This window comes from Rana temporaria, chromosome 2 (assembly GCF_905171775.1).
Source record: "Rana temporaria chromosome 2, aRanTem1.1, whole genome shotgun sequence".
Taxonomy (NCBI): domain Eukaryota; kingdom Metazoa; phylum Chordata; class Amphibia; order Anura; family Ranidae; genus Rana; species Rana temporaria.
The window spans coordinates 120,906,231-120,926,234 of NC_053490.1; the positions used below are offsets into that span (position 1 = coordinate 120,906,231).

General features: G+C 42.8%; 1 protein-coding gene across 2 annotated transcripts in view; it reads left to right on the forward strand.

Moving 5' to 3' along the window:
• The window catches only part of AGAP2 (ArfGAP with GTPase domain, ankyrin repeat and PH domain 2), a 319,347-nt gene that overhangs the window by 259,099 nt on the left and 40,244 nt on the right, over positions 1-20,004 (forward strand). Inside the window, exons 12-15 of one of the 2 annotated variants that reach the window (XM_040340872.1) lie at positions 6,721-6,864; positions 9,487-9,546; positions 11,846-11,994; positions 14,193-14,283. In XM_040340872.1, coding sequence (XP_040196806.1) covers positions 6,721-6,864; positions 9,487-9,546; positions 11,846-11,994; positions 14,193-14,283 — 444 coding nt within the window. The remainder of the gene's footprint in view (positions 1-6,720; positions 6,865-9,486; positions 9,547-11,845; positions 11,995-14,192; positions 14,284-20,004) is intronic. The other variant, XM_040340873.1, reaches the window with a different exon arrangement.

The following is a 20,004-nucleotide window of genomic DNA, read 5'->3' on the forward strand; positions in this document are numbered from 1 at the left end:
ACCAGATTCTTGTTTTCATATTAGATCTTACATAAGAAAAATCAATGGTTTCTATGGGCAATAGATATACTTTTTCTACCTAAGTATCAGTTTTGTTTACAAAGATGTGTCTTTTATACATAAAGAATAATATTTATCACTGATTAAGATTTAAATTGAGGTTTGATTGCTTTTGAATTGATAGAGTAGTCATACTGGGAGTATTAGAATATTGTTTTCAACCGTTCTCATTCTCTAGTCTAGCCTATAATATGAGTTTACTGCCATCTAGTGAACAAATAGGTTATTCATGGATATGCCAAGTCTGACTTCTATGCTGCAAAAGTGACTTGGTCTATACTCTTGGAGTCTGCAGCATGGATATGTAGGGAGGCTTGATTATGAATATCTGGATGTAGTTTTCCACTTTGATTTCAAGAGCTTTTTTGATTACAGGGATGCATTTTTGCTTTGCTTAAAAAGTGTTTAAACAGTTTATAATGGAAACCCTACCGAAGCAATGTGCAAATTCTTTCTCATTTTCATAGCCAACAATATAAATTATTGGTGCCAAACCTATGGCCCTTGGGTACTAGTGTTATTTTCAGACATCATCAGCCAGTAGTCAGGATTTTTCTCACCGCCTAGTTGCTGACTCAGAAGTGATCATAGCATGACCTTAAATAGTGTGATGATTAGAAATCCTGGACTGTGCTCTGCATCATATCTCTGTGTGAAATACTCTATGGTATGACAGTACCTGCACTGCCAGAACTGCAACACTGTGTCATGGTGTCCGTACTGCTAGAACAAGAAGACCATGGAAGTAAATCAATTTTCTACACTTACTGTATATACTCGAGTATAAGCCGACCCGAATATAAGCTGAGGCACCTAATTTCACCACAAAAAAATGGGAAAACTTATTGACTCAAGTATAAGCCTAGGGTGTCCATCTGCATGCCTCACCGTGAACCACTTTGCTTCACTGTGTCCATGTGCATGCCTCACTGTGTCCATGCCTCACTGTGCCCATGCCTCACTGTGCCCATGCCTCACTGTGCCCATGCCTCACTGTGCCTCACTGTGCCCATGCCTCACTATGTCCATGCCTCACTGTGCCCATCCCTCACTGTGCCCATGCCTCACTGTGCCTCGAGTACGGTACCTTGATCAGCGTTATCTCCTGGTGCTGTGCTCATCTTCAGTCTTATTATCTTCCGGCGCTGTGCCCATCTTTAGCCTTATTATGTCCCAGCGCTGTGCCCATCTTCAGTCTTATTATCTCCCAGCGCTGTGCCCATCTTTAATCTTATTATGTCCCGGCGCTGTGATACATTCAGTGTAAGCCATGTAGTGTAACCAAGCGCCGCCTCTGACTCAGTTTCCCAGCAGTGAGTCAGCCTATCACGGACGAGGAGGAGGCGGCGCTTGATTGCACTACACGGCTTACACTGAATGTATCACAGTGCCGAGACATAATAAGATTAAAGATGGACACACAGCCGGAAGATAATAAGACTGAATATGGGCACAGCACTGGGAAATACAAGACTGAAGATGTATCACAGCGCTGGGGGATTAGGCTGCAGATGAGTACAGTGTCGGGAGAGACTCGAGTATAAGCCGAGGGGGACAGTTTCAGCACAAAAAAATGTGCTGAAAAACTTGGCTTATACTCGAGTATATACGATACCTTTGGTCCAGGACTCCCACCTTTGTCAAAAACACTGACTTATACATACCTCCCAAGTTTTTGAGAGGGGAATGAGGGACATCTACTAGCAAACATATGTAGGCATACGACACGCACCCCTCCACACCCCCTTAAAGGAGAATTAACCCCAAAAATAGATTAGTTAAACCCACAAGGGCTTTTTTTTAACCACTATTATTCCTTTATTTTGGCTTTTGACATTTACAAATGCTGCGGTTTAGAAATTGGATGACATTTTTTGAAAGATAAAAAGTGCATTTTATATACAACTATATAGATCAGACCAAAATGAGGGACAAGTGAGAATGAAAGAGGGACAGAGGGACATTGCTCCAAATCAGGGACAGTCCCTCCAAATCTGGGACATCTATGGCTTATATCATTGCAAAAATGTACGTAGGCAAGGGTAACATCCTTCCAGCTAGATCCAGAGAAGATGCTCTTGCACTGAACTGGAGTGTCTTCAAAATTTGAGGCACTTATCATTCCCCAGGGATCTCTTGAGAAGAATAGTGACGTCATGTGATGCCTAGTGTTGTAAAAGACAGGGATTAGGTAAGTATAAGATCCAACTTTTTTTTTCCTTACACAACATTTGATATGCCTGTCTAGCAACACATAAAGCATCCTGAAATCTCTTAAATACCTGGCATAGCGTTTTCTTTTCAGTTCTCAATACGGTCAGTTCATTCGGCAGATTTTCTCACTTTGACAGTAAAAGCTCAGAGCCTCGGCTATCTCTATTGGCTTTCTGAACAGCAGACTCTTGAGACCTTGTTCGTGAGATGTCATTATGAAGCTTCTAAAGTGGAAAATGGAAGGAAGGAAATAGGAAGTATATATGAAAGTACCCTTATATATACAAATATATCAGGGGTCCATATAGTGAACTTGGTGTTAAGTTATTCACCTTATGGTCAACACAAAGGACAAGGGGGCACTTTTTACGTCTAGAGGAAAAGAGATTTCACCTCCAAATATGGAAAGATTTCTTCACACTAAGAGCAGAGGTGGTTCTGGCCAGCTCAGTAGATTGCTTTAAGAAAGGCCTGGATACTTTCCTAAATGTACATAAAATAACTGAGTACTAACATTTATAGGTAAAATTGATCCAGGGTAAATCCGATTGCCTCTCGGGGGATCAGGAAGGAATTTTTCCCCCTGATGTAGCAAATTGGATCATGCTCTGCTGGGGTTTTTCGCCTTCCTCTGGATCAACTGTGGGTATAGAATTGGATATATGGGATTGTATGATATTATTATTATTATTATTATTATTATTTTTATTTTTTTTATGGTTGAACTAGATGGACTTTTTTCAACCTAACTATGTAACTATGTAACTTGTTAACAGAAAAACTATAGTCTTATTGTAGAATAAAAAATGATTACTTCAGGAAAAGTAAAAAACTAGTTGTAACACTGATTTGTCACTTGGAAAAAATTATACCTCTGTAAAAATAGGAAATGTCCTAAAACTATTTGTCCCCAACACTAATAACTCAGAATATTCACCAGGCTTAATGTGGAAGTTCAGACAAAACCTAATTTAATGTGGCACGCTGGCAGCATTTGATGGGGCACACTGGCGGCAATTGATGGGGCACACTGGTGGCAATTGATGGGGCACACTGATGGAAATTGATAAGGCACACTGGTGGAAATTGATGGGTACAGTAGCTGCGTTTTTGATGGCACAGTGGCGGCAATTTATAGGCACCGTGGCTGCGCTTGATGTTTTTTTTTTTCAGTTTGTTTGCGCCCAACTCCCCCCCCCACCCCCCAAAAGAAAAAAAAATTGAGCACCAGCCGCCACTGGTCTCCAACCACACCTGTAGCATGCTGCCAGTCTCTTACCATTTCTCTGGCCTGTCTTGCAGCTTTTGACAATTACCAGTATTACGTCTGCAGTCTGACTGTCTTATGTAGCTCCCTTTCTTGTTGTATGACCACCACTAATATGGGTGCAAAACTCTTTGCAAAGTGCGGAGTTGACTGTAGTCATTAGAAATCAATTATAAAGCACAGTACAGCTGACAGGTGAACTTCTAACACATTATTGATGTATTTCCAAAAGCGTTTTGTTGCACAAATGCAGCTGAACATTTACAATGATTACATGACTGACTTACGTCTTAGACATCTTCTTTTTTTTTATTTCTTTTTTTTTGTACGATTACCCCATCTGGGTTCTAAGCACATGAAAGGTTATCATCTCTGTTGGAATGCGTGTTTTAATTATCTCTTTTCAAACAGCCACACTAATTGTTTTGGCTGCTTATGTTTAATTGTAATGAACTGTCTCACAGCTGAATTTTTTTTGTTCTCTCTTCCTCTGAAACTCAACTTGTCACCTCATTTGTTTATTTGGTTTGCATAAAATCTTTAATATAAAAAAATAAACAATACAAACAGATGGCAGATACAATCAAGACACCATATTACCAAGGCCGTGCCTTGAAAACTAGAGGAAAGTCAAAACACTGGTATTGCCGATAGCAACCAAACTTTTCTATTCGTCTTCTTTATAGTGTTTAAATCCAAATGTGCCAGTAAACTATTGGTACTGCCCAATCCTTAATACTCATTTTCCTGCACATAGTAAAATAACCGGTTCGTGGTCTGGCTCCCCTTTATCAAGATGCCTTAGAGCAGCTGTTCTCAACCAGGGTTCCAAGAAATCTTAGGCTTCCTCTAGAGCAGTGGTTCTCAACCTGCCTAGTGCGGTTACCCCTTGATAAAAGTTCCTAAGTTGTGGGGACCCCTAACAGTAGAATTTCCAAAGCGTGGGTTGTCAGCACCCAAGGCAAGACAAGTAATTTGCGCCCCTAACCCACGGACATTCAGGGCTCCCTGAGTCCCTTCCACTCGTACAGTATTAAAACCCCTTGTGGTACCTTTTTAGGATGTACCACTCTCTATATGTTCTCCTTGCTTTCCCTTTTATCTCTAGCTTAAGTTCTTCTTCTTTTTTTTTTTTTATAAATATCCCTCTCTAGCCATCTTTCCTGTTCTTTCTCACCCTCTTTTCCCCTCCCTTCCATGTATTCTCCAGCTCTGTGGTGTCTTGCAGCAGTGACACCTATGCCGAAATCAGAAGATAGGGTCTCCTCCAGCCCCTCCCACTTCACATTTCTCACCAGTCAGCTCTAGTCTCTGCCCCACAGCCATGCCACAGGCTCCAGGGACTGCCTTGCTGGGCGGCTGCAAAAAGACTGTGAGTGCTGCGGGCTTCAGGAACAGCCCAGGATTCGGTGACCCCTGGCAAATCGTCATTTGACCCCCGAGGGGGTCCCGACCCCCAGGTTGAGAACCACTGCTCTAGAGGTTGCTAGGGCTTCCTTGAACAATGATCAATTTCTACTTCCAGATATATAGCCACTGCCATCAAAGATCTTTTAAGCTATCTGTAAGGGGAGCATTGATTCCAAAGACCAGCAATGTAAGGAGCATTCTTCCTATTGACCACCGATGTAAGGAGCATTCTTTCCACTGACCACCACACACTTGTACTGTGAGCTGTAAATATAGGAATTATTGGCAGGGGTTCCCTGGGACCTGAAAGTTACTTCAAGGGTTCCTCCATTTTATAAAGGTTGAGAAAGGCTGCGCTAGAGTGACAAAGAAGTGCTGCAAGGTAAGACATTCACATCACTGCCCCCTTGCAGATGAAAAGGAGCAGGCAATCCTTTCCAATGATATATGCCAGTGGAGTTACACTTTCAATAAAGCGACACGCTAAATACATCAACTATAGATGCCTAAATTAAACGTACATAAAGTGCTAAATGAATATGCTAAATCAACAATCTAACAATAATGTCTGTGAGATGCACAAACTTAAATAAAGTGCTCCAGTGCATGTGCTAAATCAAAAATAAAGTTCATAATAAAGTTCATATGCTGCAAACAAAATCTTTTGATGGTGCTCGAGAATCTGCTCACCTCAGGGCATGGGACCACACAATTAAGTTGGTCAATGCACGCTTGTGAACCACCCCTGGGTTCTGTGTGAATGGACATATTGGGATGCTGGGATATCCAATGATGTGTTCCTCCGTACATATAAAAAACAAGGTCTAAGGAGCTGCGGTGGCTCAACGCGATTGGCACTGCGCTGACAAGCCATTCTCCTCTGCAGCTAGGGGTTCGGATCCCGGTCTCGGCTACATGTGAATTGAGTTTGGTGGTCTCAGCTCGGCTCCCGGTGGGTGTGCTATGTGAGGTAAGCCTGCGCTTAGTACGCCCACCCCCCTCCCACAAAAACCACCACACTCACACGCACTCGAAATTGGGTTAACATGCACGCACTTTGACCACACGGTCTCTAAAAAAGAGAGGCGAAGGACTAACGGGGCTGGTTGAGCGGGCAAATCCTCTCACTCCCTTATAGGGAGTCCCTCTGCCCCGTTGGGCTTCAAAGCGGAGCAGGTAGGGCAGGCTGTGTGGGAGGACCCCCTCACACACCCGCCATTCCCACCCGGGGCATGGAGAAAGGTGGCAGATTGCCTCTGGGGGAGGCCTGCCTACTCCCAACTCCTGCAGTCCGGCTCCTCTCTCGAGTACACGCACAAAAATACGCTTAAAAAAAAAACAAGGCCTAGATAGTGTTTTACTGTTTCAAAAACGTCTTTATTAAAATAGAATCATTCAAGGTACCCCCATGTTGCAGGTGCTAAAGCGCACCACTCAGCAGTTAAAATCAAACCAAATGAAATTTCATGTCCCTCTGCAGCACACAGAGCTATCTGCCTCCTACACTGTCCTGTCCCCTCCCCAACACATGTCAACACAGGGTATTGTCACGCGTCTTCCTCAGGGGGTCTGTGACAATCTCCCTGAGGAAGACATGTGACGTGACATTCCCTGTGTGTAATTTCTTGGAAAAACAATATTCTTTCATCCGATTATACACTCATAACATTGGTTATAAAATAGTGACGTATGTCTTTGTTTTGTATGATAACACATTACTTTTTCATAGCTAGCACTACTCAGTCTGGATCTTTTACCTCTTTTAATAGAGAGCAGCTCCACTGGGGATGTGATTTCCAGCCCATCCAGCAACAAGGAGCCTCCACCATCACCACTAAGTGACAAAAAGAAAAAGGGGAGGAAGAAAAACATGACTCCCTCAAAAACAGAGGGCTCAGCAGGACAGGCAGATGGTATGGTATTCATATTTGTGTTTTCTGTTTTTTCATGCAGTCATAAATGCTCATTTACCAGCTGAAAATTCTACAGTAGAATTTTTTTGTCTTTCTGAACTTAATCCGATAATGCAAACACCGCCATGCAAAGACAGAATCTTAGGGCCAGATCCACAGCCAGCCGCCGTAACTTAAATATTCCCATTTAAGTTACACCGCCGCAAAATTTCTACCTAAGTGCCTGATCCACAAAGCACTTACCTAGAAATTTTCGGCTGTGTAACTCCTATTCAAATGGGGCGAGTCCCATTTAAATTAGGCGCGCTCCCGCGCCGGACGTACTGCGCATGCTCCCGACGTCATTTTCCCGACGTGCATTGCACGAAATTACGTTACGCCGAGTTTTGTGAATCGCGCCGGGTAAAAAAAGTTGCGTCGGGAAAAAAAAAAGATACGGCGGGAAAAATAAATAAAAAATAACAGCGTCGCGGGAAAGAAGGGTCTACTTTTACAAGGTGTAAACAGTTTACACTTTGTAAAAGCAGCCCTAATTTTGCGTTTGCAAACTAATACTTACGGAGAAAAAACGAAGCGTAAAAGCTTTGTGGATCTCCGTAAGTGCTAATTTGCATACCCGAAGCGGCATTTCGACGAGAAATGCCCCCAGCGGCGGCTGCGGTACTGCATCCTAAGATCCGGCAGTGTAAGTCCCTTACACATGCCGGATCTTCTGCCTATCTTTTGGAAACTGATTCTGTGGATCAGTTCCAAAGATAGAAACAGGGATACGACGGCGTATCAGTAGATACGCCGTCGTATCTCTTTTGAGGATCTGGCCCAAGGTGTAGTTGTATTATATATAAGTATATGTAAGCAAAATAAAATGATATCCAGTATATATCTGCAATACATGCCCATGTGTTGTCTCCTTACAATCACTGTAAGTATAGAAAAAATACCTGGTGATCCTTACAGATATCCAGTGAGCTTCTAACTTCTTGTCATAAGTTGACAACATTGCCTCTTCTGCAGTGAAATCCCAAACAGAAATGTCAGCCCTGTCAAGTTCTCCTGGACTAACCCTCTCCTCACATGTTATTAGGATGACAAGAGGCAAAGATGTTTTATAGTCCAGCAGGGTTGACAACACTGCTTGGGGTTTCAATGCAGCAGAGACAATGCCGTCAGCTTACCAAAGGAAGCTAGGAGCTCTTTGGATTTCGGGGCAGATCAACATATCTATTTAAAGAATTTTTAAACTTAAGATGTACAAAGATGCACTGCATATGTTTTTTTTTTTTAACTACACATGCACTTTACTTCTAAACTTCCGTGTGGAAGTCCATCAGTCAAAAATCCACGCATGCTCAGAATCAAGTCGACGCATGCTCGGAAGCATTGAACTTCATTTTTCTCAGCACGTCGTGTTTTACGTCACCGCGTTGGAGACGGTCGGATTTTTGACTGATGGTGTGTAGGCAAGACTGATGAAAGTCAGCTTCATCGGATATCCGACAAAAAAATCCATCTGATTAGATTCCATCAGATATCTGATCGTGTGTACAGGGCTTAACTTAAAATGGATTGCACTAGTGTGATTGGTCTGATTGTATAGAATAATCCATAATATGTGTGGAGACACAACAGGGTGCAGTCTCATGTAAGTAGAATTATTATATATACTTGTTGGAAGAAGATTGTAACATGTTTTAAGCATTTAATTTTACATTAGATATCCTGACATGATAGACATATCTTGGTTAACAGCAATATAATTGATTAGGTGACTGGATGCCATTAAGTTTTCCAGCAGACTGTCCAGTATTGGGTGACCGTTTTTTTTTTTTAAAGACACCTCAAGTTTTATGTGCTACTAAGGCCCCGTACACACAACCGGATCGATTCGCTGGGATTGATCCGCGGATCAGTTCCAGCAGATAGATCCGGTCGTGTGTACGGCCTAGCGGACATTTTCAGGCGGATAAAAATCCAGCCGACGGATTCCCAGCGGATAAAAATTTCTTAGCATGCTAAGAAATCTATCCGCTGGAATCCAGTCCAGCGGACTGATCCGGTCGTCTGTACAGACTCACCGGATCAGTCCGTCCGCTTCCATCCCTCGCATGCGTCGTAATGATTCGACGCATGCGTGGAAGTAATACCTTTCAGGGTCGCACACGTCGCCGTGTCATCGTCGCGGCGACGGCGCGGCCACGTCACCGCGGATGTATTCCGCGGGGATTTTGATCTGATGGTGTGTACAGCCATCAAATCCGCCAGAGGATTTATCCGCTGGAAACGGTCGGCGGACCGTTTCCAGCGGATATCCTCTCGTGTGTACAAGGCCTTACACAACTAAAATCTTTGGACCTGCATTATAATTCAATAGTTGTCAGACCCAAAACTAAAATGGGACCTATGTGGTTATCTTTTTGCCTCTCCAGAGCTATTGCATAATGTGTGTGCATTTGTGTGTGTGATAAGCTATTGTGCAGTTGTTTGGATCTTTCTACCCTAGCCTGTAATGCTTACTGTGTGTCCGATGTTGTCCTGATACCTGTCTATCCTTTAATTCTGCCATTCTTTCTCTTTCTTTCTTCTTTTATTCTTTCTGCTTTGCTCTTTGGGATCACCTTCCAGCCAAGCGCAAAATGTGGAAATTAAAAACATTTGGTAGTTTAAGAAACATTTATAAAACAGGTAAAGAGCATAAAAAGCTGTATCTTTCTGTCATTCTGGGTGGCGGGGTCAATGATCTGTCTTTTATGTAAAATGACGGCGCCATGTAATGTTGCCAAAAGCAATCCACCACCAAACATATATTACTACTTTACGATTGCGCTAAAGTGGAATCTGATAAGTCACTATTAAATACCATACCTTGCACATCATTATCCTTCTTTACACTAAAGGTATAAGCCTAGAATAATTGATCTGTTGGAGTTAGACCATATAGAAGACTTGGCAGGGCTCAGCATTACTGAGCACCCTATACTTATTTTAGAGGAGAAAATAATGCTATTGAGGAGTTGCTCAATTCTATAGTCAAAAGGAAAACAGTGAGAAAAACAAACTGCAGAATTATTTCTGCAATTTATGCACCCAGCAGGATATATAAACCTGATTTATGTTAAAAGAAAGTACTGTTTCTCTAAGCTTTTATGTACGTAAAAGGGTCCTATACTTTGTGTTAAGATATAGATTTATATAATGCTGTTCATTGCGTCAAAAACTCACATGGATACCCAATTGTTCCTGAACAATTGAAATGCCATATAGTTATAGATAAGGGGCTAGATTCAGAAAGATGAGCGCATCTTTCTGCGGGCGTAACGTATCTCCGATACGTTACGCCGCTGTAACTTTGGGCGCAAGTTCTGTATTCAGAAAGAACTTGCGCCCTTAGTTACGGCGGCGTAACGTATGTGTTTTAACGGTGCATGCGCCGCCCGTAAAATATCCCAGTGTGCATTGCTCCAAAGTACGCCGCAAGGACGTATTGGATTCGACGTGAACGTAAATGACGTACAGCCCTATTCGCGAACGACTTACGCAAACGATGTAAAATTTCAAAACTCGGCGCGGGAACGACGGCCATACTTAACATTAGCTACGCCTCATATAGCAGGGGTAACTATACGCCGAAAAAAGCGTAACGTAAACAACGTAAAAAAATGCGCCGGCGGGACGTACGTTTCTGAATCGGTGTAAATACCTAATTAGCATATTCCTCGCGTAACTATACGGAAGCGCCGATTGAGGAAAGGACTAATAAGTTGGGCTTTAAGGGCACACAGTACCAATAGATGTAGAAAACTAGAAGTTTATTTAGTATGAAATATCATAAAAGTGGAATGACATAAAATCAAAGAAATTAACGAAATTAGGTCAGCAACTAATACCACAACTGTGATTACAACACTATACAATCATATCATATATAGGCTTCATTTAGAGAGCACAGTTACAGGTACAATGTTGAGTTGCATATCCAGTGTAGTATTCCAAAGATTTGGTGAAGAGCTTGCTCTACATGTTACGCGCTTAGCGCTTCCTCAGGAGCATAAGATATTGCATCTAAAAAATAGGTCGCATTGGGGGTAGACAAGCGACAATAGCGTGTTAGCCCCACAGTGGCTGGGCGGACAGACTATATCAAGCCAGTCAGACGTGGGAAAAGTATCAACAACACTGATTTGTAAGCATACAGGTGTTCAGACAGTCAAGTGCTGGTGGGCACTAAAAATTCGGATCCAGGGATCTATAACATGCGGTAATTCAAAATTTCACAGTGCTGGGCTAAACAGGATAGATATTAGCATATGATAGGGCAATCCAAAAGATCCTGGGTATATAAACCCAAGGGTATTGTATAGGATTCCCAGAGCTAGTTCCTGCAGCCTGATCAGCAAAGTGAGTACCGCATGTGTCCCCAGGGAAGCGATGACGCCGAAGCGTATACGTAAGCGCCACCTAGCGGCCAGCATGAATATGCAGCCTAAGATACGACGGTGTAAGACACTTACACCAGTCGGATCTTAGGGAAATCTATGCATAACTGATTCTCTGAATCAGGCGCATAGATACGACGGCCCGCACTCAGAGATACGACGGCGTATCAGGAGATAACCAGTCGGATCTTAGGGAAATCTATGCGTAACTGATTCTCTGAATCAGGCGCATAGATACGACGGCCCGCACTCAGATATAAGACGGCATATCAGGAGATACGCCGTCGTATCTCCTATCTGAATCCGGCCCAATGGCTATAATTATTCCTATGTATGTTCAGTCTTACAGAACTTTTAATATAGAGAGCCGTTACTCTAAACTTTTTTCTGCGCATCTTCTGAATGGAAGACTAGTGAATATTTTCCACTAAACACCACTAATCAGAACAAAATAGTGTTACTGTTTGTAAAGACTACAGATTGTAGTATGAATATGGTTTTATATATCACACTGACTAGTACCTCATCATTCCCATTACATTCTAAAGAAGAGAACTTTGAATTCATCATTGTATCAAGTACTGGACAAACATGGCATTTTGAGACCGGCAGTTTTGAAGAAAGGGATTCCTGGGTACATGCCATCGAAAGTCAGATCCTTGCAAGTCTACAGTGCTGTGAAAGTAGCAAAAACAAGGTAGGATTCACCCACCGAAAAGAAATGGTACATCATTTATGTAGTGTGTTATTTTAGTTGTAGGCAGAGCCTGTTTGTTTAAGTCAACCTAGAATATCATGGAAGCCACATATACTAAAACAGTCAAATCACTCTATCATTTCATATATTGTTCTTGTCCTCCTGGCTGTTTTGGTGGTTCTGCCCACCTTTGCATGTTCTACTGTTGCATTGTCTATAATATAAATACATAATAAAAAAAACACAGGGAGTGTGGTAAACCTCAACAAATGTAAAGACCATGTAAGTCAAGTATAATGATCTCACCAATAGAGCCTCAAGGAAAAATATGAAACCTTCAGTGTATTTAATTTCTCAGCACCTACCATAATAGCGGATGTGCCACTAAAAAAATATATTAAAAGCCAGCAGCTACAAATACTGCAGCTGCTGACTTTTAATATAAGGACACTTACCTGTCCTGGAGTCCAGCGCCGATCGCAGCAGATGACGAGTGATCGCTCGTCACCCTGCTGCTCCCCCCTCCATCCACGGTGAGGGAACCAGGAAGTGAAGCGCTCCGGCTTCACTGCCCGGTTCCCTACGGCGCATGCGCAAGTCGCGCTGCGCCCGCCGATTGGCTCCCGCTGTGTGCTGGGAGCCGAGTGTTCCCAGCATACAACGGGGGACGGACGGGAAGCAGAGAAAAAACCCGTCTTTTGCCCGTATCGTAGGGCCGGAAGTGGGTGCAGATACCTGTCTGTAGACAGGTATCTGCAACCCCCTCCCCCCTGAAAGGTGTCAAATGTGACACCGGAGGGGGGAGGGTGCCGATCAGCGGGACTCCGACCCTTTAAAAATAAAAGCCACAGATTCATGAATAGCCACGGAGAATAATTTCAAGCTACAAACTAAAGGATCCCACTTGTTTTGGATTTCCTGAAATTTAGGCTTCAGCTTACTTATCCATCTTTATGACCTATAGTTTGGTGAGCTAGCCCTTCAAGCATGTATATACATTTGTATCCCCAACCTATGCAAAAAATATATTTATTGTTATGAAGTATCTTTGTTCAACATGGCTTCCACCACATGTGTAAGTTGCAAGTACATATTACAGCTGGTTACTGTAAACACAATAGGAGATTCACTTATAATATCTTCTTAAAATGAATTGCAGAATATGCCAATTATAAATCTTAGGGCCAGATTCATAAAGATCCACGGCGGCGTAACGTATCGTCTTTACGTTACACCGCCGCAAGTTTTCCTCGTAAGTGCTTGATTCACAAAGCACTTGAGTGTAAACTTGCGGCGGAGTAACGTAAAGACGTCCGGCGCAAGCCCGCCTAATTCAAATGAGGCGGGGACCATTTAAATTAGGCGCGTTCCCGCGCCGAACGTACTGCGCATGCTCCGTTTTGAAATTTCCCGCCGTGCTTTGCGCGAAATGACGCCGCCCAACGTAATGTTTTTAATGGCGACGTGCGTAACGTACTTTCGTATTCCCGGACGACTTACGCAAAAAAAAAAAATGTGAAATTCGACGCGGGAACGACGGCCATACTTTAACATGGCTCGTCTAAAGTTAAGCCATGAAAAAGCAGACCTAACTTTGCGACGGGAAAAACCGACTAGCGACGACGTAACGAACGCGCGTACCTTCGTGGATCGCCGTAAAAGCTAATTTGCATACCCAACTCTGGAAAACGACGCAAACTCCACCCAGCGGCGGCCGAAGTATTGCATCCTAAGATCCAATGGTGTAAGTCAATTACACCTGTCGGATCTTAGGGCTATCTATGCGTAACTGATGCTATGAATCAGCCGCATAGATACTCTCAGAGATACGACGGCGTATCAGGAGATACGCCGTCGTATCTCTTTTGTGAATCTGGCCCTTAGTGTTTTCTGCAACTTTGTGGATGTACTGTACCTGATGGGTTGACACTTCACCGGTGCTCAATGTAGTGGCTGCATATAGGATAAAGGGTATATATATTCAGTAAAATGTCTGTTTAGACTATATAAGGTAAATCTAATTGTTTTTATATGTATACATCTTTTTCTGCTAGATATGTGACAAGTATTGAAGACAATGGTGACAAGTATTGAAAAGGTTCTAGATAGTTAAAATGCACAGTAAATATCACAGAATATGTAGAACAAATATGTTACTGCTCATTTATGAACTAAAACTTTTGTGTACTTTTTTTAAGGCTCGCTTGGACAGTCAAAGTGAAGCTGTAGCCATCCAAGCTATCCGCAACGCAAAAGGGAATAATTTCTGCGTAGACTGCAATGCACCAAGTATATATCATTCTCTTTACTTTTAAATAGAGGGCATAGTAAAATGGCACACCAGTTTACTTCAACATATGTTATTAAGGAAACATTCAAACCCTGCATTTTATCCTGGGTCGGTCACTTAAAGCACTGAAAGCAAGGGTTTAGCACAAAAGGCAGGCAATTGGAATATGTATGTATGTATTATTTTACATAGCTAGCAATTGTTTACATTATAAATGTACCTGCTTCTTGTCCAGAGTCTTCAGGCTGATGTGATATAGCTCTGCCCCTTTATCCACCCAGAGGGCCTGTTTAAATCTATAAAAGGAAAGCTAGAGCAATCTCCCCCATTCTTCATAAAAATAAGATCAAAAAAGGGAGGGTTTTTATTCTGTCATGGATTGGTGTCAGGAAAAGAAAATTACAGTATTTGATAACATTTTCAGTTTTACTGATGCCAATATGGCAGCAGACATGTGATAAATAACTAGCTAAATAGGGAGGGCTAAAATGTATAATTAAACTTTATTACAATGGTCATGTAAGCCTGGACCATCATTGCGTCAAAGTCCATTGATGTGCGAGCCTCTGATCTTCCCTGTAGCACCTGAGGCAGCGGCACTGTGCTAATCAGCCAACATAAAGACATAACTTAAAGACATAAAAATGGAGGCGGTTCTCTAGCTTTCCTTGTATAGATTTAAACAGGTCCTGTGGGTGAATATAGGGGTGGAGCTATATCACATGTATGCTGCCATGTTGGCGTCAGGAAAAAGTGTTCGGCCACATACTATGGGGTAGATCCACAAAGAAATTACGCCGACGTATCATTCCCACGTCATATCTATTTTGAATCCTCAAAACAAGATACGACGGCATCTCGGCTAGATCCGACAGGCGTACGTCTTCGTACGCCTTTGGATCTTAGATGCAATTTTTCGGCGGCCGCTAGGTGGCGTTTCCATCGTAATCTGCGTCGAGTATGCAAATTAGCTATTTACGGCGATCCACGAACGTACGTCGGCCCGGCGCATTTTTTTCCGTCGTTTGCGTTCGGCTTTTTCCGGCGTATAGTTAAAGCTGCTGTTCTGAGGCGTACTCAATGTTAAGTATGGCCGTCCTTCCCACGTACAATTTTGAATTTTTTGCGTCGTTTGCGTAAGTCGTTCACGAATAGGAATTTGCGTAGAAGGACGTCACCGTCGTAAGCATTGGCTGGTTCCGGTTTAATTTTCGAGCATGCGCACTGGGATACCCCCAGGGACGGCGCATGCGCAGTTAAAAAAAAACGTTGATTACGTCGGGTCACGACGTATTAACATAAAACACGCCCCCATCACAGCCATTTGAATTCCGCGCCCTTACGCCGCAAGAGATACACTACGCCGCCGTAACTTATGGCGCGGATTCGTTGTGGATTCAAACCAAAGCAAAGTAAGTTACAGCGGCGTAGTGTATCTTAGCGGCGCAGGTGTATGTGGATCTGCCCCTATAGGTCTTCCTAGCAAACTGCCCATTGCCTGATCATGAAAAAATACAAACACTAAAAATTATCAATGCATAATGTATGGTATATTTTTACATTTGTAAATATTTGTGATACTGGGAAAACTCACATCAACAATTTTTCTCCACATTACTTACCTTTTATGATGCTTTCCCCTTTTTCTTCTGGAAGTTTCTTAACTTAAAATATTGATAATCCACTACTCTACTGGACTTGACCAACAGCATGGAAAATGTGCCCAAAAAAAATCATATTCACCCATAAAATTAGAAATGTTGAAAGTAGTCCAAATCCCATATATTTTTTAATTGTTTACAATTCTTTACATTAAGGGCCAGATTCACATAGAACTGCGGCGGCGTAACGTATCGTAGATAAGTTACACCGCCGCAAGTTTTCATCGCAAGTGCCTGATTCACAAAGCACTTGCGATGAAAACTACGCTGGCAGCCTCCGGCGCAAGGCGGGCCAATTCAAATGGGCGTGTGCCATTTAAATTAGGCACGCTCCCGCGCCGGACCTACTGCGCATGCTCAGTTTCGCAATTCCCGCCGTGCTTTGCGTGCCGTGACGTCATTTTTTCGAACGGCGACGCGCGTAGCGTACTTCCGTATTCCCGGACGTGTTAGGCAAACGACGTTAAATTTAAAATTTCGACGCGGGAACGACGGCCATACTTTAAACAGCAATACGATTGCTGAGTAAAGTTAGGGCAGGTCAAACGACGACTAACTTTGCGACGGGAAACTAGACTAGCGAACGTAGCGAACGCGAAAATCCGTCGGGAATCGCCGTAACTCCTAATTTGCATACCCGACGCTGGTTTACGATGCAAACTCCCCCCAGCGGCGGCCGCGGTACTGCATCCTAAGATCCGACAGTGTAAAACAATTACACCTGTCGGATCTTATGGATATCTATGCGTAACTGATTCTATGAATCAGTCGCATAGATAGAAACAGAGATACGACGGCGTATCAGGAGATATCTCTTTGGTGAATCTGGCCCTAAGTCTTTACTGCCTTTAAAAATTTAACTACTTTCTGATTGTATGAATGTGCCCTCCTAAAGCATAATTATTGTATTTAGCCTTGCTTTTTTTATTCTGAGGGCATTGTCACCAATAGGGATGGCCCGATGTTCGAGTCGAATGGCAGTTCAACTTGAACATCGGGTGTTTGTTCGCATAACAAACTTATGGGGCGTTCACTGCAAATCGGAGAGCCACGGAGCACCCCATATTGCACTGCGAGATCAGGTCAGGTGCATGCTTTGACCAATCACAACACATATTGCTGTGAGAGCCATGATTGTCCCAAGTTCACGCCCCACACTATATAAGGCTGCTCATATGGTGGCTGTATGTAGTGTGATACGTGGAGGAGATTAAGAGAACTTGAGCTAGATTAGGCAGGTTAGTTAGTGGCATGCAGGCAGTTTAGTATATATATATGTACAGTATATAATTACATAGTAGGCAAGTGAAAAAGACGGACGTGCTAGGAATAGTGATCAACTGAATTAACTAAATAAACAATTAATCAGCAAAACAATAATAAATAATCAGCAATAATATTTAAACATACATAAGTGAAAAACGAATAAAATAAGTGGATGGTGAGGTATTGATAAGGAACATTAAGTTAAATAAAGATAGTGTCCATCAAAATGCAAAGCTCCCTAATGAGGGAGATGACATTAACCAATAATGTGCAATAGAACAGTCCAAACGGTGAATATGCTTGCAAGATGTATCCACTTAATCTGTGCAGACTTCCACCTCCACCAGAAATAAAGGAAAAAATTATCACCGCAAAAAAGTGCTCATGGATGGCACCTTACCAGAAGATGTTGACCTCTTTAACTAAAAAGAGGTCAAGTATGCATGGGTTAAAACCATAGAATCCAGGCGAGGCTCCAGATAGCTTGATAACATCAGATTCAACACCATATAAAGCAAATCAGAAGAGAAATCGCCATAGAGTATTAACGTTTTATTTAAAATATAATAAGACAGGCAACGCCAAATGGCCCCTTACTTGAAAGGTGCCTTAACCCGGCAATGAGGCTGGTCTGCGTTGGATGATTGTGGAGAGACGGTCCCACGCTCCAGGAAGCCTGCAAGCGACGTGCGTTCCACCTCTCGGCAGGAGAGGACCAGCAAGACCGGAAGTCCGTAGGTATTTGCATGACCAGTGCGCCTCTGGTGCCGGGTTAAGGCACCTTTCAAGTAAGGGGCCATTTGGCGTTGCCTGTCTTATTATATTTTAAATAAAACGTTATTACTCTATGGCAATTTCTCTTCTGATTTGCTTTATATGGTGTTAAATCTGATGTTATCGAGCTATCTGGGGCCTCGCCTGGATTCTATGGTTTTAACCCATGCATACTTGACCTCTTTTTAGTTAAAGAGGTCAACATCTTCTGGTAAGGTGCCATCCATGAGCACTTTTTTGCGATGATTATTTTTTCCTTTATTTCTGGTGGAGGTGGAAGTCTGCACAGATTAAGTGGATACATCTTGCAAGCATATTCACCGTTTGGACTGTTCTATTGCACATTATTGGTTAATGTCATCTCCCTCATTAGGGAGCTTTGCATTTTGATGGACACTATCTTTATTTAACTTAATGTTCCTTATCAATACCTCACCATCCACTTATTTTATTCGTTTTTCACTTATGTATGTTTAAATATTATTGCTGATTATTTATTATTGTTTTGCTGATTAATTTATTTTGATTTATTCATATAATTTTGGCGCAAGATTCTACCTCCCACATAGTAGGCAAGGTTGAAAAAAGACAAAAGCCCATCAAGTCCAACCTATGTGTGTGATTTTATGTCCGTGTTACATGGTATATCCCTGTATGTTGTGGTTGTTCAGGTGCTTATCTAATTCTTTTTTGAAATTAACAATGCTCCCCGCTGAAACCACTGCCTGTGGAAGAGAATTACACATTCTAACCACTCTTACAGTAAAGAACCCTCTACGCAGTTTTAGGGTTGAACCGCTTTTCCTCCAATTTTTGTGAATGGCCACGTGTCTTTTTAAATTCCCTTTCGTGGAAAAATGTTCTCCCTATGGTGGGGTCCCCAGTATTTGTACACTGAAATCATATCCCCTTCTCAAGCGTCTCCTCCCAAGAGAGAACAAGTTCAGTGCTCGTAACCTATCCTCATAACTAAGGTCCTCCAGTCCCTTTATTCGTTTTTTTGTCCTTCTCTGCACTCTCTTCAGTTCTAGCACATCTTTCCTGAGGACTGGTGCCCAGAAATGGACAGCATACTCCAGGTGCGGCATTCCATGCCATTGCTGAGCCTGTCATCTACTAGGACCCCCATGTCCTTTTCCAGGAAAATAAGAAATGGCTGCACATCCAAAGGTTCCAAAAACGTGGCTTTATTAAAAATCACCAGGATACACCAGGACACCAGATATTTAGTCACGTAGATGCGTTTCACACATCCAATGACTAAGCACAGTTTGGATGTGTTAAACGCGTCTACGTGACTAAATATCTGGTGTCCTGGTGTATTCTGGTGATTTTCAATAAAGGCACATTTTTGAACCTTTGTATGTGCAGCCATTTCTTTTTCTCTAAGTATTCCACGGAGGCGGGTCGAGGCTAGAACTCCTACCTGGTTCCAATTGGGATTGTATACACCTGGAGCGGCGGATTCTTTCTTTCTTGACTCAGCCTCTGTGTCAACACTGAAAAGTGGTGGTCACGGACATGGTGCATCCTCTGCAGGCGGGGGGCGCTTTTTCTCTGCTGCAGTGCTGGCTGTGTTATTGAGCCACAACATGCAGAAGAGTTGGTGGAGTGGATAACTAAGTCGTCCTCATCATCTGTCACCCAGGCTAAAACTAGTTTGCCTTTCAACGCAGCTGTGTCAGGGCTGGGATCAGCCCTTCCTTCTCTGAGCTGGTCATTCAGCTGTCAATTTATTTCCAGCTCCCATCTCTCCACAGTAACTAACTCACCTGTCGATATCATACTCGTCAGTCCTGCTTACTTAAGCCGTGCAGCCCAGATCTTCTCTGCCTTCGCCTGGTCAACATCACAGAGACTCTCTTATCTGTGCCTGTTAAAGACTTGCTTGGCTGACGCCCCTTCTGGTTCCAGATCCTGCTTGCTGTTCCACTACACCGATCCCTGGCTTCCTGACTTCCTTGCTTGTCTGACTATCCGTTCCGGTTACAGAACTTTGGCTATGTTTTAACTATGTTT